Source organism: Andrena cerasifolii, chromosome 1, assembly GCF_050908995.1.
Source record: "Andrena cerasifolii isolate SP2316 chromosome 1, iyAndCera1_principal, whole genome shotgun sequence".
NCBI classification, from domain to species: Eukaryota; Metazoa; Arthropoda; class Insecta; order Hymenoptera; family Andrenidae; genus Andrena; species Andrena cerasifolii.
In genome coordinates, this window is record NC_135118.1 from 8045027 (window position 1) to 8059911 (window position 14885).

A 14885-nucleotide genomic window follows, 5' to 3' on the forward strand; every position below is an offset into this window, starting at 1 on the left:
CGCCCGGCGAAGTCGCCCTTGAACGGAATCGATTCAATTAACGGCGAGGAACAATAGATCAATCCGCTACTAGGGCTTTAACTCTTCGATCCGCGCTAACGAAGTTGTCCGCGAGCAACGGAGCCGCGTTGCAAATCAATTCAACGCGAAATGAATGCCTCCTCGTTGTTGCAGGGACAGGCTGGGTCGCCTGGATGCGGGACACATTCGACGACGATTACGTGGAGCTGGTGTTCGAGTTCGAGGTAACCTGGATCTTCGAGGCGGTGCACATTTATACCAATAATCATTTCACCCGCGACGTCCAGGTAATCTTTTAATGCGTTCCTACGGAGCCCATAAACCTCTTCGACGGGCAAGATAAAACTTTTAATGGCTCACTGCGTCGTTTAGAGGCCGCGATATTTTCCGCGGTCGCGAGATTGCGAGGCGCTCTTGAGTCTGTAATTAAAAGCGTCTTGGGGAATCAAGCGGAACGATATGATTCACAGTTGGGACATTGATAGGTACTTCAAAGCGCTCCGTGTAGCTCAATCTCGCGTAAATATTTCGAGTTTTTCGAGTCTGCCTTACCTTCCACTTCCACCCTACCTCGAATAACAAACGATCTCCAATCCCCCCCCCCCCGAGATGATCCCGCGGAAATCTAATGGAATAACAAGATCACAGTCGAATTATCTTACGATACCGACGTCGATAAACCCAGAAGGTCCATTGCAATTTTTCGATGTCTCAGCGAAGCGAATAAACCCCGCTCGACAAATGTCCTGGAAACGTGTTACGAAGGAAGTTGAGATTAACTAAGGCAGATGAAAAATCGGACGTGTATGTACGATGTACACACACGTGAAATGTCAATGCTGCACACCGGATGGATCGCTCGTATATCCTTTCATCTGGATGAAAGGCTACGTCATTAATTGTGAGGCGGCCTTAAGTACCGGTTATTGCTTACACCGGTGAGTTGAACGAGTGGTCCGTCAACTAACGCCTATTAAGGCGTACATATCTTTTCTTCTCCATTGGCCCGGCATGGGGCACGCGAAACCCAGCCATGCCCCTGGTGGACGCACGAAATTAATACATTGTTAGATTATTACGGGGTGATTAATGTGAATGGCGTCTTTGATCAAGTGGTGCTTCAGCTGGCCCTAAACCGTTAAAGCCGTGGCGATGAGAGAAGAACATCGTGTTAGTTACCGTCCGTGTATACGATGCTATTGAAGTTATTGAATTACGAGAGGTATTATGTTCCCGCTAATTATTGCGCCGTTTAATTTAACAATTATCCGCGTCTAAACCACGGGCTATCGTCTTTCATGGACAATTACGGTGGACTTAGTTCAGTGGAATTTGGTGGAGATTTTTTGAGGATACCACTGCACTTCGATGTTGCTATTCTGATCTTAAACTTCGCGGTACATATACATATCGATTGTTAATGATCTTAGAAACGCGGCCCTGTCTGTCTGGGACTCGGGGATAGATAGAAAGTATCGTGGGCAAAAGCAGCTTAAGGGGTTATGCCTACCTGCGAGGACAGAAGGAACATGTGTATTCGGGAATTTTTTGGGGAAAAACTTGAAGGCTTTTTTCATCAAACCTTTATGAATTGAAAAGTGTACGTGTTAAACTACTTGTAGTAATTTTTGCGACGGAAAATATGAATAAATAAAATAAATATCTGCCATCTTCAGGCAGCGATTTTTTTCAGTAGTTTGCGGTGACCACTTTAATCTTGACGGTTCATCTCAAATAATAAATTTGCGGGAAGTCAGTTAGTGTATTAGATTATCTAGTCCTTCATCGTTCATTATCTCGAAAAATTAATTTGCTACAAAATGGCGGCTTCTCGTAGTAAAAGTATCGATTGTCGCCACAGAATCGCACTCATTTTCCATCATTTTTCATCTGTAAAATAATAACTACACAACGGAAATGAAAAAGCCACGATTAAGGACTAGATAATCTAATATACTAACTAAAGGTCGCATTTTTTATTTCTGATGAACCAGGTCAAGGCTACAGTGGACACCGTAAAGTGCGTAAATGAAAAAACGCTGCCGGGAGATCGCCTATAATTTTAATATTTATTTAGATATCGCATTGCAAAAAGAAAACTACAAGAACTTTAAAATCTATACTTTCGAGTATACAACCTTTTGTTTAAAAAAGGCTTTAAGTTTTTTAAAAAACAAAAAAATCCCGAAACTACTTGTGTTTTCAAACGTTACAGGCAGGCATAACCCCTTAACACTAGAACTACGAAACCAGTCGAAATGGTTTTAAATGGTATTAAATTGAATAATAAATTTACCATTTTTAAATATGAAAAGTGCATTTCTAAATAGTATAAATATATATATAATATATTTATACTATTATATATAAATTATTTATTTATTTATATTTATATATATATATTTATATTTATTATATTAATTATAATTATATTATATTATATTATATTTATATATATATATATATATATTTATACTATTATATATATATATATAATATTATGTATATATTTTTAACGATATAAAAATTAGAAAATATGTATAACGGTTTATTTTCCTTGCATAACGTATTTTCTGAATCACCAGTGGTTTTGTCTGGTAGAAATAGGTATAGGTACTTTAATTGTCGGTAGTTCTAGCGTTAATTAGAAATCCTACGTTCTAGCAAGCCTATAGTAAACCTAGAAAATATTACAGTTGACTACGATCTAAGTATCTAATGGTATAACTTCACGTCTACTGTTCCCTGCACCAGGTATTCTCCAAAGCGGATGTCTGGTTCAGCCCCGATAGAGACACCTACGAAGAGGAGCCACTGTCTTACTCCTACATACCGGATATGGCGCTGGCGAACGCGAGGAACGTGTCCATAGGGCTGCACGAACGCCGCGGAAAATTCATAAAGATGCACCTTTATTTCGCCGCCCGATGGATCATGATCAGCGAAGTGACGTTCGAAGGAAGTAAGCTCTCCGCATCTCCACAACTAATGCCCCCTTCATCGATCACTCTTTCCCCTTGCCGAGCGAACCCCTGGCAATATTATGATTAATCCCCGAGTCAGCGCGACCGGTCGTAACTTCGCCAACGACACTTCGCGTAATTAGAGACCGCCCAATGACCATTTAAGCGTTCATAAAACTCACGGTCACTCGAAAATCGAACGTTTAATTGCCATTCGCGGACTACGACGTCTCGAAGGGATCTTGTTAAACGGATAACGAACGGGGTAGCAACGACAGGTGGATTATCTCCTCCTCTATGCAACCGAGCCCGTTCCTAGAGCTTTTAACGCTCCTCGCGCCTTTGTCTCTAGTATCTACCCCCCTCCCCCTATCTTTCCAATTTCATCGCGCGATTCTAATGGCTATTTAAACTAACGGGCGCGATCGTCAAACTGACGTTTCTTGGATAGTTCCTGCGGAGATTCGCGTTAATCGTCGGAATGGAAACAGAATTTACCCTTTTATCGCTTTTCTCGTAGACTCGTAATTCGATGGTCGTTTACGCGGAACGTCTTTCGAGTGCGTGATAAAGAGAACGACTTTATTTTCCGGTCGAATGGAGCGACGCGTGCAACGTCGCCCGGCCAACGAAATACGCTTGCTTGTTCCAGCGAATCCCTATGAAAACACCACCGAGGAGTCAGCGTCCGAGTTCAGCAACCGAGAAATCCCAATGAACCCCGAGGTGGATCTTAACTTGCAAACAAGTAAGTGACTCGACGGTGGCGGCATTTAATTCGTATCAATCTCGAGTTAATTACACCCGGAGCATTCGAAACTTTCCTTATCTTTCTTATCCGGCGCGCCGCTGTGCGGGGCGGGAAGGGGGCTTGAACTTAACTAATCATGAACAACGATTTCGCTGTTTGATCGCGGGGGTAATTTATCCATGGCACCCGGGGAAAGAATCGCCGCGTCGTACGCGATCGCTGCGGGTTTCACGGAAGCTCGGCGGAACGGCTGGTAATCCCCAGCGTGAAAAGGGCGAGAGAAAGTTGACGCTGAAAACTCCGGGCGGAGTCTTTGTTCGTGGCAACGAAGTTTCTGCGAGGCCGCGCGGCTCCGTTTTGAATTGCAGAGGTAATCAAGTTGTATATTAAAAGGGAGAACGATCCGACTGTACCGTTTCCCGTTTCACGGCGATCCAATTTCCCTGCTCGCCAATATTGGCACCGGCCGGGAAATCAATTTCCCAATTTCTTCGCGGCCCGTGTCGTCCACGATTATAGCCCACGGGGTACGCGGCCACGCGATCAACCGTCCGGGGGTACGGAAGCTCTGCCCGGCGAAGTAACTTCATTAGCGGAACCAGGCCGCCATTCTTTGCCGAGGAGAGGATACGATTAGGAGTCACGGCGGACCGTGAGGGGAACGGGGAAAACTTCGGATAGTTTATAATTCACGTAGCAACTCCGTCGTAACGTAAACAATTAGTCGGATTAAGATGGTGCTCGTCGCAGGAGCAGGGGAAGGGATGGAAGCAGGAACCTGGGAAAGAACTCGCGTCGATCTTGTCGTGCTGTCCTCCGACGAGTCGATTCCATCGAAGTCCGGGGGGCACGTAGCAAACAAAAATTCAGTTCTAACATTCTCCTGGCCTTACTCTACGGCAGTGATTCCCAATCTGTGGATCGCGTAGTGTTTCCTGCGGCGTCGCCACGGTTATTTTTAGTTGACGATTTTTTAGCAATTATTCATTTTAGTATGGTTGCATTGCCGTATTTTAGCAATGGTGCAACACAAGGGTGGCCCTTATTGATGCGTGTCGAAATTATTTTGTATTTCTTCGCCCTCACCCCCTGGAACGCTGCCATTTAATGAAGAAATAGTCCCTGAAAGAGTTTATTGCAAGCGGACAACAGGAAAGGGTGCCGACCGGGTCTTAAAGTTTAGAAATCATCAATGGTTTGTATTTGAAGAATTTCGCAAAAATGGTAAGCCCTATCGAAATTGTGTTGAAATAATATTAATAGAGCATTCAATTTTCTACAATTACTGTATGTAGAATTTTGTCGTGCTTCCAACCATTTTTTTTATAATAGCGTTTGAATATGTGGGGTAGACGACAGAGAAAACAACCCATTAAGATTAAAATATATTTAATATATGATATGATGTAACATCACACTAAGAAACATAACCTCTAGCGACAATGCTAGTCTCTAGAACGCACGCAACTGCCACGCAGCGCTTCTCCCCGCATGCCAGCACAGTGGCCTCCATGCATCCCAACACCCAGCAACAAAAAAACAACCTCACAGAATATAGATAGGCCCGCACTTCGCGCGTATAGACAATACAGTAAATCCTCGTTATGAGCCCGACGAACGGGACTGGCGGCGGGCTCGTAACGCGTTGTGGACACTATTCCGCGCGGCCAATGGCGCGAGTGAGAAAACAGAAGAGCGAGGGGAGGAAACGAAAGAGCCTCTCGCTCGCTCCCGGGTTCCCCACTCTCGTCCGAAGGATTCCAAGAAATGGTGGGGATAGTCGCCCGGCTTGAAACGCGTGGTAGAAGCGGGCTCATAACAAGGATTTAGTGTACGCGCCGTACAGGACGCGCTAAGTGCAAACCTCTCTATATTCAAACGCTGTTATCTAAAAAATGGTTGGAAGCACGAAAAAAATTATATTTACAGGAATTGTAGAAAATTGAATGCTCTTTTAATATTGTTTGAACACAATTTCGATTGGGCTTGCCATTTTTGAGAAATTCTTCAAACACAAACTATTGATAATTTCTAAACCTTAAGACCTGGTCGGCACCCTTTCCTGTTGTCCAATTGAAATAATCTCTTTCAGGGACTATTTTTTTATGAAATGGAACCACATTGGGGGGTGAGAGCAAAAGAAATCGCAGGTTGAAAATGAGGGCCACCCTAATGTAACACTGATGTTTCGTAAATGAATCGAAGGAAATATTTACCTTACCTTATATGGAGGGACTCGCAGGTTATTCGAATATTATGAAAAATGATCGCGACTCCAAAAGGGTTGGACAACACTGTTCAACAACTCTCGAGTGTGGAATTGAAATTCTGTTCTGCGGAGTCGAGTGAATTGATTCGGATGCAAAGTTATATAAATTTTGTATTTTTTATCAGTTACGTAACATTTAGTTAGGAACTTTAACGCCACGTAGCTTCTACGAGCCGTAACTCTGCTACCTACGTGAAAAAGGATGAATCCCCATTGATGCAGGCGCGAAAGAGGATCAAAGAAATTAAAAATCGTAGGTGCAGAGGGAAAGGAGACAAGCTACAAACGGCAGGGTCGTAATTACACGTGGCAGTTGGATCAAACAACAATACAGCCACCCATCTTCCATTCCCTTTGCCCAGAAGCTTGACCCTAAATACCTCTCTGATGCGCCGCGAATAAACGAGCACTCTCTCGGTCGCGCGTGGTTCGCGATTATCCAGTCGAGAAAATAAAGAAGCGCATCGCTAGACACGGCCATAACGAGGGAGGTATGCGTATGGAAGCTTCGCTCTGAGCATTCCGCGACGCAAAGAGGCGGAAAGATACCGCGTAAAAAAGCACAAGCAAAAAAAAAAAGGAACCCGGGAACATCCAGCCGGAAACGCGGGCGCGGTTCCTGGGTTTAGACGGGTTCGAAAGCACGTGCTCCCAGCTAGCCTCGTGTGCGCGCTTCCCGATTGCCCGAAAGCAACCGAGGAAACGCGAAAATATACATAGATATGTCCCTCGCGTATTCGACGAAATTATAACGAGGATGGTGCAAAAGGTTGAACACCGTATAAGGGGAAACGAGAGGACGAACGGGTTAGAGGTCGATAATGAGGAGCTTAGAGTCTGGGGGCATTTTTCTGCAAGGGATTATGGCTTCATACATTTCGGCCCTAAAATATATGGAACAGGATTTAATAGATTATTAATTATTATAGTGGGTACTTGTAGATTCTCGCTAAATGGACCATATAGTTTGCGCGCTGCATGAACGGCATTGAAATTGAGAGGTACCGTGTGTAAACGTTTAATAAATGCGTACAAGCCAGTTCGGCGTTCGGCAACGACTGACGTCAATAACAAAAGAAACTCGGCAAAACGCACGATGCCGCGACGCAACGCCTTCCACGGTTGCCGGTGCGTCGATCGGAGATATCAGGCGGCATACGTACATACCTTACACGTGTTCCCATTATCTACCGAAATATTTTCCAAATTCCGCGTGTGTAGATTCGCGTAGCCGTAATATTCCACGGAATTCAACGCCAGCGGTCCCGTTCTACAACAAATCCTCTTTTGTGCCGTCCCGAATAACCCCGGCTAAGGGTTTCCCCACAGAACCACGCGCTTCCCCGCAGTCAGTTTCCTCTTGTACGAAAAGAAAAGAAAGGAAATGGAGGGAAACGGAGGTACTTAACGACTGGATAAAGAGCAGGATTAACAAAAGGGCCATGGAACTGCCGGCCCGGGGCGTAGCATCGGCGCAAAATAAACAGCTAGTCGCGGGTACGGTGGGAAATTAGAAAACGGTCACAAACTGCTTAATTAGATAGCAATCTTCTCTCAGGTGTAATCGCGTATCCCCCGAGACAGTAGCCGCTCCGCAAACCCTTTCTCCAGATCCTGGAGCCATCGCACAGCCTCTTGAACCCGAGTGACTCGAGTCGCCGCGGATGAGCCGCAAGTCGGACGCGCGACCGTCGTGGAAATAAGGGGTGAATGGAAGAAAGGGGAACAGAAGCGATAGAATGGCTACATACGAGCGGAATAAAAAGAGGAGCACGCGGGGCTCGAGAGAGGGGGAAAAAAGCGTCATAAGAGCTCGGAGACGAGGAACGCGGAAACAGGGGGAGAGAAAAGGAACAGCAACAACGAGGAGCCAATGGAAGCGAGCACTCGTAGCGAAACAATGCAAACGGAGTGCTGTTTATGCCTGTTGATATTATCGTCGGTAGCGCTCGCAGAAAAGCGGAGAAAAAGGACGATGAGGCTGCGCGAGGGGGTGAGAGGGAGGAGGAAAAAGGAAAAAGGACGACCTGGAACGAGGTAACGGGAGCAGAATAAAAAAAAAAAAAGAGCCGCGGCACAGGATGGGACGGGGAGGACGGAAGGAATTAAAGGCCCTCCGGCGTATCCCTGTCCATTTCCCCCTTTTTCGGATCCATGGAAAAAGAGCGTGATTTAAAGGGTGGATTTTCCGGTTCGGATCGCCGCCACGTCCGCGGGGACCTCTGCCCGCGAACGCGAATTTTAAAGGCGAAATCGCAGAGGCACCGTGGTCGATGCCTCGACGGCAACGTAACGTCGCGAGCGCCCCGTTGTTACGATGTAACGGAACACTCGTATTTTAACTAAGCTACAAACTTCATTTTGAAATACGAAAGACATGCTTTTACACTTCGGTGGAGAAGACGCGAGATGGGGCCGCGTGTACGAGAATTATGATGTAGGGTATATTTGCCTAATTCGTACCTGCGCCTAAATCGCACCCCCCGCTGTTTCCTTTAACCTCAGACAGTCGCGATCTATCCTAGCGGTAGAAAGTGTTAACGACAATTAGCCATACGCCACTAACAAACCGGGTTACCATGCCGCCCATTCACAAAAAAATTTAAAGCAGGTAAGTTTTTCGGGGACTTTTCACTAAAGTTTTGGCATGATTCTTAAGGATATTGTACAACTACTATTCGTGAGAATCAGTGAAGCTAATTTCTATGTGAAACTACGTATATTTTCAAGTTTATTTCTTGCTTCGACATCAACGAACAGTGCCGTATGTTTTAGCGCCATAGATTTGAATTCAAATTGACCCATGTGCCTATTCCGCACCACCGTGTGTAAGCTTAAATCGTACTGGTACGAACATACAAAAACAATCTGGAAAAAAATTGGATGAGGCTAAAAAGACAATCACAACCAGAAAACCCAGAACAGCGAAGGAAACTCGTAAGGGGAAGAATACCGCCAAAACCAATACACAAAAGAAAGAAGAAGAAGAATAAAGACGATGAAAATGAAAGCTGGTTGTGTAAGTTGGATGAAGAACATAGACAGGAAAATATGATACAATGCACGCCGGGCAAAATGTGAGTACCTACACGAGCCTTGTGCGGAAATAGATAAGGAACATTAATCCTAAATCGTACTTTTCCATATTAAAAATAAATCGTTTTTATGAGTAGAAGTTGATTATTTCTTGTTGCTTATGTTTATAGAACTGTTTATTTTATTAATAAAGTGTTGATTACCACTAACTTTGTTTCATTTTCCCTGTTATTTTTCATGTGATAAGCAATTGTTCTTAAGGGGTACGATTTAGGCAAGTTTACCCTACCTAAAATGGGACATATCGAAGTGACAATCGCCGATTTTGATGCGACTTTGGTAGAAAGTAGTTCTTACAAAAATATTTAACACGTATTTTTTCTGATCGGCTGACATTCATGTTGAAGGGGTGAAAACGGCCCTCAAAGTTGAGGTGTTTGGTCAAATATCTTGGAAACTACAAGGACTAGGAGAACGGTGTAAATGGCCAAAATTATGTATTTTCTAATAAGGAATACAGGTATGCAAGCAAATTAAAACAAAAATCCGTTTTCTTTCACTGTATTATTTAAACAAACGATTTTTTGGAATCTGTTTTTGCACAACTGTATTCCGGATTAGAAAATATACAATTTTGCCATTTATGCCGTTCTCCAGATCCTACTACTTAGTTTCCAAAATATTCCAGCAAACACGTTTTTACACAACTGTATTCCGGATTAGAAAATATACAATTTTGCCATTTATATATCAACATGAATATCAGCCGATAAGAAAAAAATACGAAAAAAATCGGTGATTGTCACTTCGATAATATGTTCCCTTGCTAATAACGCTGAAGCTCACAGTCGAAGTGTCCTGTAGGCTTCATAGGGTCTTTATTTATATGCCCCAAACGGTGGTTCCGTGTGGACTAGGAATTTCGAAAAGTGTGCACAGGATTTTTCTGGAAATCTTGCATTTGGCGGGGCCAAAAGTGTTCATTCTTAATATTATTATAATTCACCTATGTTGACTAAGTAGCACATACGCTTAGTCACGGCTGAAACAGTTGCCTTTCAAGGCTTTTTGGGGTAACAGTGAAGACGACACATCCTTGTTGATAGAAGCGAGGATCCTGCCCATAGGTAGTGGTGGGCTTCCTGCCACCGTTCTCGTTTTCAACTCGAGCGCCGGCCGCCGGTCGATCGAGGAAAATCGGTCTCCGTGGCTGTGGGCCGAGGCGAGATCTTGATCGCCACGCGAGGCCAACTACGGCCTGGCTTATTTATTTCTCTCGTAAAACCGGCGTTGTGACGCTACTTCCGTTTCGACCGCGCGGCCCAGCCTCGCCGATAAAGCAACCGGCCCAGGCCGACGTGAAAAATTGGAAGAATGTAACGGCGCATTGTAAAGTCACCTTTATCGAGCTCCACGCGTCTCGTCTTTTCCCGACGCCCCCCTTCTTCTCCTCCTCCACAGCCCTCTTATCCGCCGTTCCTCCACGGGCCAAGTGGCGATTAGCCTTTTCACCCGCCGCGATAACGCGTTACGGTTTTTTAAGCGACGGGGGTGAAGGATCGCATCGATGGGGCTCGGCGCCCTTTACGGGCAATGAAATAGTTTACTGTAGGGAGAGATTCGTCGTTGTTTATGGTAAGATTCGATTTGGGGGTTTGGTTTGGGATTTGGTAGGTGATTAACACGATTAATATTTGAGGACCTTGCAGCATTAGGGGTGTAGCTCTATCTCTACCAACTTCAAGAAAAGAGAACACTAATTGAAATATATAAGTGTATTTTCTGACAATAAGCAGGTGGTGCGTATTGAGTTGATAAGTTTTTATTTCTATTTTTGGCGAAGAATATTCTAAAATAAAAATAGAAATATTAATATTATTATCAATATTAATGTTAAATTTCTATTTTAATATTAATCCTAAATTCTATTTTAGTATTAATATTAAATTCTATTTTAAAATATTAAAATAGAATTTAATATTAATATTTTAAAATAGAATTTAATATTAATACTAAAATAGAATTATTAATATTATAGAAATATTAATATTATTATCAATATTAATATTAAATTTCTATTTTAATATTAATCCTAAATTCTATTTTAGTATTAATATTAAATTATATTTTAAGATATTAAAATAGAATTTAATATTAATATTTTAAAATAGAATTTAATATTAATACTAAAATAGAATTTAGGATTAATATTAAAATAGAAATTTAACATTAATATTGATAATAATATTAATATTTCTTTTTTATTTTAGAATATTCTTCGCCAAAAATAGAAATAAAAACTTATCAACTCAATACGCACCACCTGCTTATTGTGTGAAAATATACTTATATATTTCAATTAATATTAAATTCTATTTTAATTCATTATCGTATTTGCATCAAACGTGCACCAAACGATGTAGAATTTTTTGTCCACATATATTGCACGTCATAACTCAAAAACTGTCAAAAATGAATCTGCACGCCCGCGACGGCATGGTCCTCCTTTGCTTTGAGGATCGATTCTCGAGTGCTCCGAGTGACGTGTCGCTGATACTTGTATTTCTTAAGCGTAGCGACAGGAATGTACATGTAGAACGTAGAATCTGGCAAGAGAGTCTTACTGTTCTCTTCTAAAGTTCGTTTGCATTAGTTCGAGAGAATGTAAGGTGGTGCAGCATGATTGGCCGATTGTTTTGCATTAAAGCGAACCGTTTGGCATAGTTACAGCGGCGGGAGAGGGTCAAGAATATTTAGAGGTACTAATAGGTGTTCTGACTGCCATTATCCTACTTCTTCTGCTGGTGTTCGTCATTATTCTGCTTCTGAACCGGCGGCAGAAACTTCAGAGCTCGCCGACCGTGCTGAAAAATCCATTCGGATTCGCCATAAACATGAAGGTAAGAGGCACACCTCATAAATATGCTGAAACTTTTCTGGGGCCGATAAGACGGATCTTAATTCGTCATTAAAAGTCCCTGAACTTCGTCCACCATGGACGAATCGGCGGTGAAAATGTGGGGCTCCCGGGTGAATTTTATAATAGACTTGTTCTCCATTCTCTGTCGTCGCGAGATTATTGGCTCCAATGGAAACGGGGTTGTTTACACGCTGCTGAGGTGTTACGCTGATGCGGCGAGCTTTTCCACATGTTTCCAATTAAAACGTAGAACTCCAACGTTTGGCAGGGGCTCCTACTAAATTTAACACCCGGCGGGATGCTGACAGAGACTGCCAATCACGTTTCGCCGGACATGCCCGAGGACGGTAGCATGCACGAATCTTTAACAATGGAACAATTCAATTCACCCCTTGTCAGCCCCCAGTATAAATCTACGTACGCGATAGTGGCCACTTCCGGTGAGTTTTTAACAGTCACATTCTTCTATTTCTTATTTCGAAGTAGAACCGGGGAGAAATTTATGTCTCTCGACTTCGCGCCTCTGGTTTTCGTGCTACGTCTAGCGCTTCAATTTATAGTACACGTGTACATGATATCTGTATGCACTTACATGTCCCTTTATATGAATCGTGTATAACTCAATAATAAATCCTAATAACACTACAACGAGAAATCCTGTAAATGAAGTTTGAAGTGCAGTTTGGTAAAGTTTGTTGAAGTCTGTCCTACGAACGAGTGAAGGGAGATTTGGAAATAACTAGCTTCGTCGGAGAGCTATTTGATTCTCCAACGACTATGGCCAATACGGAATGTTCATAATAATCGATTTCTTCCAAGAATCCCCGAAAGACCTGAAGGACGTGAACGTCTCAGAGGAAAGCGTCCGACTCGATACGAGACCAGAATCGACCATAGGGCCGCCCAGCTGCTCCTCGTCGCCGACCAACTCCCCAGCACGGCATTCCCAGCACTACAGGACCCTTCAGAGTTACAACAGTCCGACTGCGAAACTCAATATCGCGGCCACGTCTAATCACCAACGGGACCTCGATCAGATCCACTCGAAACGCTGGCACACAGCTCCCAAAGAGAAGCACAAGGTTAGTTAACGATCACCACCGGCGGACGATGGTGGAGGAAATCCGGTAGGAAATAGTTTTGAGGTAAACTCTTAGTGCCAACAGAACAGCATAAGGTGATCAAGTTTTAAATAAACGCAAAGATATGTTAGTTGCACAGTGGTGCTGCATATATGTTACTTTAGAAGCTTGAAAACTGATGAATCGTGGGATTTCTCAGTGAATCGTAACACTCACTGCTACGGGGCGGCAAAAGGCGTAAAAAGCGGCAGAAGAGATAAATTTCAGGATTTACCGTACAGCCCTGTTGGCAAAAGCCCGAAGTTCAAAAACCTAGAACTTATTTTATGAGGTATTTCGGACCTCTACTGCCCCGCAATGGTAAACGCTATAATTTACTGGTAAGTTCCAAGATTCACCGGTCCTCGAGCTTTTACAGTAACATATACATACTAGGGCTGGGACTATTTGTTGAATTTTTCGGTATTCGAATATTCGAATACTTCAGTTGCTCAATTATTTAGCGAATATAATTCGAATATCTGTAGTAGGCAACCGGCATTTAGGCAACGGCGTATGGTGTGCGATGAGGTCCATAGGTGGTGTATATTTATGAGTTCGGAAGACAGAGACCGTGGAGAGTCGGCGTAGCCGTGGTGGCAAACGCGACTGATCAGCACGCGGACGGCTCGGGTTCGATCCCCGACGGCGTGTGGCTCTCTTTTTCCGACTCCTACATATCCAAATATTCGAATACTATTCGAATACTATTCGAATATTTAAGTATTCGAATAGTATGGTGAGCATTGTAAATCAAGTTCTTTAGGTTCATTTGTCAGGGTGAAAAATCTTGTAAGCTAATTTTGACCCACTTCTCACCATCGGTATTCGAATAATAACATTCGAATAGTACTCAAATAATAACATTCGAATAGTATTCGAATAATAACATTCGAATACTCAAATATTCGAAGTTTATTCGTAGCATTCGAATACATGTAAAAATATTCGAATATTAAAATATTCGAATAGTCCCAGCCCTAATACATACATACAAGAGTATTTAAGGCTTTGAGAGCAAAAACGGACTAACCCACATTTTTTGGGAAATTGATTTAGTAGCAATAATGTATTCCGATAGGCTGTACTATTCATATAAAATAGGAAAATTATTTTTTTCCAATGTTACTTAGTCCGTTTGTGCTCTCAATGCCTCATTTATAACAGGTAAAAGCGACTACTGGGAAATTCGATGATCCAGCTTCACAGTAATTTGTTCCCCTCGGCAGGTGTTGCTACAGTGACGGAACCACTAGAAAAGAGTCTGCTATTTGAAGATGTGGAAACTATTAACGAGTTTATTCACTAAAATAGCTTCGAACTCGGACCCCCAAGCTTGACGTCAGTGATACGCACCCACAGCTTTTTGTAACAGCTGACCTCGATGTCGCGTCACAACTAATTTCTCTTTCGCCCCTATATTGCGCTGTTAGTGGCATCCAGGGGAAAAGTAACATTTTCCAATGCAGCAATGTTTGAGCAACCGTCGCAACAAACGTGAAACTGCGTTGCGTTTGCAGATACCCGCACCAGTCGTCAGTTGGAACATCGCGCCCAGCATGAACAAACCGTACAAGTGCAAGGAACTGGAGCCCACCACTATACCGCGTCAGTGCCTGCGTACAACAGAGAAACTTGGCTCGAGGAGCATCGGCGAGGTACGAACAAAAACCATACGTCTCCCCGAGCGTGCCCGAGCCCCGTCTACCCGCGTGACCGATTCGAAATTGCGAAACGATGCTGAAACTCTCGATTCCCGTTTCCCCGAGACTGGTTCATCCTTAACATACTCTTCCTCGATGTG

At 43.2% G+C, this 14885-nt stretch overlaps 1 protein-coding gene across 2 annotated transcripts in view; it reads left to right on the forward strand.

Annotated features, from left to right (window-relative positions):
- LOC143376474 (discoidin domain-containing receptor 2) overlaps positions 1-14885 on the forward strand; it is a 125684-nt gene that overhangs the window by 106030 nt on the left and 4769 nt on the right. The window contains exons 7-13 of one of the 2 annotated variants that reach the window (XM_076826890.1): positions 175-308; positions 2776-2983; positions 3637-3732; positions 11771-11940; positions 12229-12400; positions 12780-13042; positions 14602-14739. In XM_076826890.1, coding sequence (XP_076683005.1) covers positions 175-308; positions 2776-2983; positions 3637-3732; positions 11771-11940; positions 12229-12400; positions 12780-13042; positions 14602-14739 — 1181 coding nt within the window. Of the gene's footprint in view, positions 1-174; positions 309-2775; positions 2984-3636; positions 3733-11764; positions 11941-12228; positions 12401-12779; positions 13043-14601; positions 14740-14885 lie in introns of both variants that reach the window. The other variant, XM_076826882.1, reaches the window with a different exon arrangement.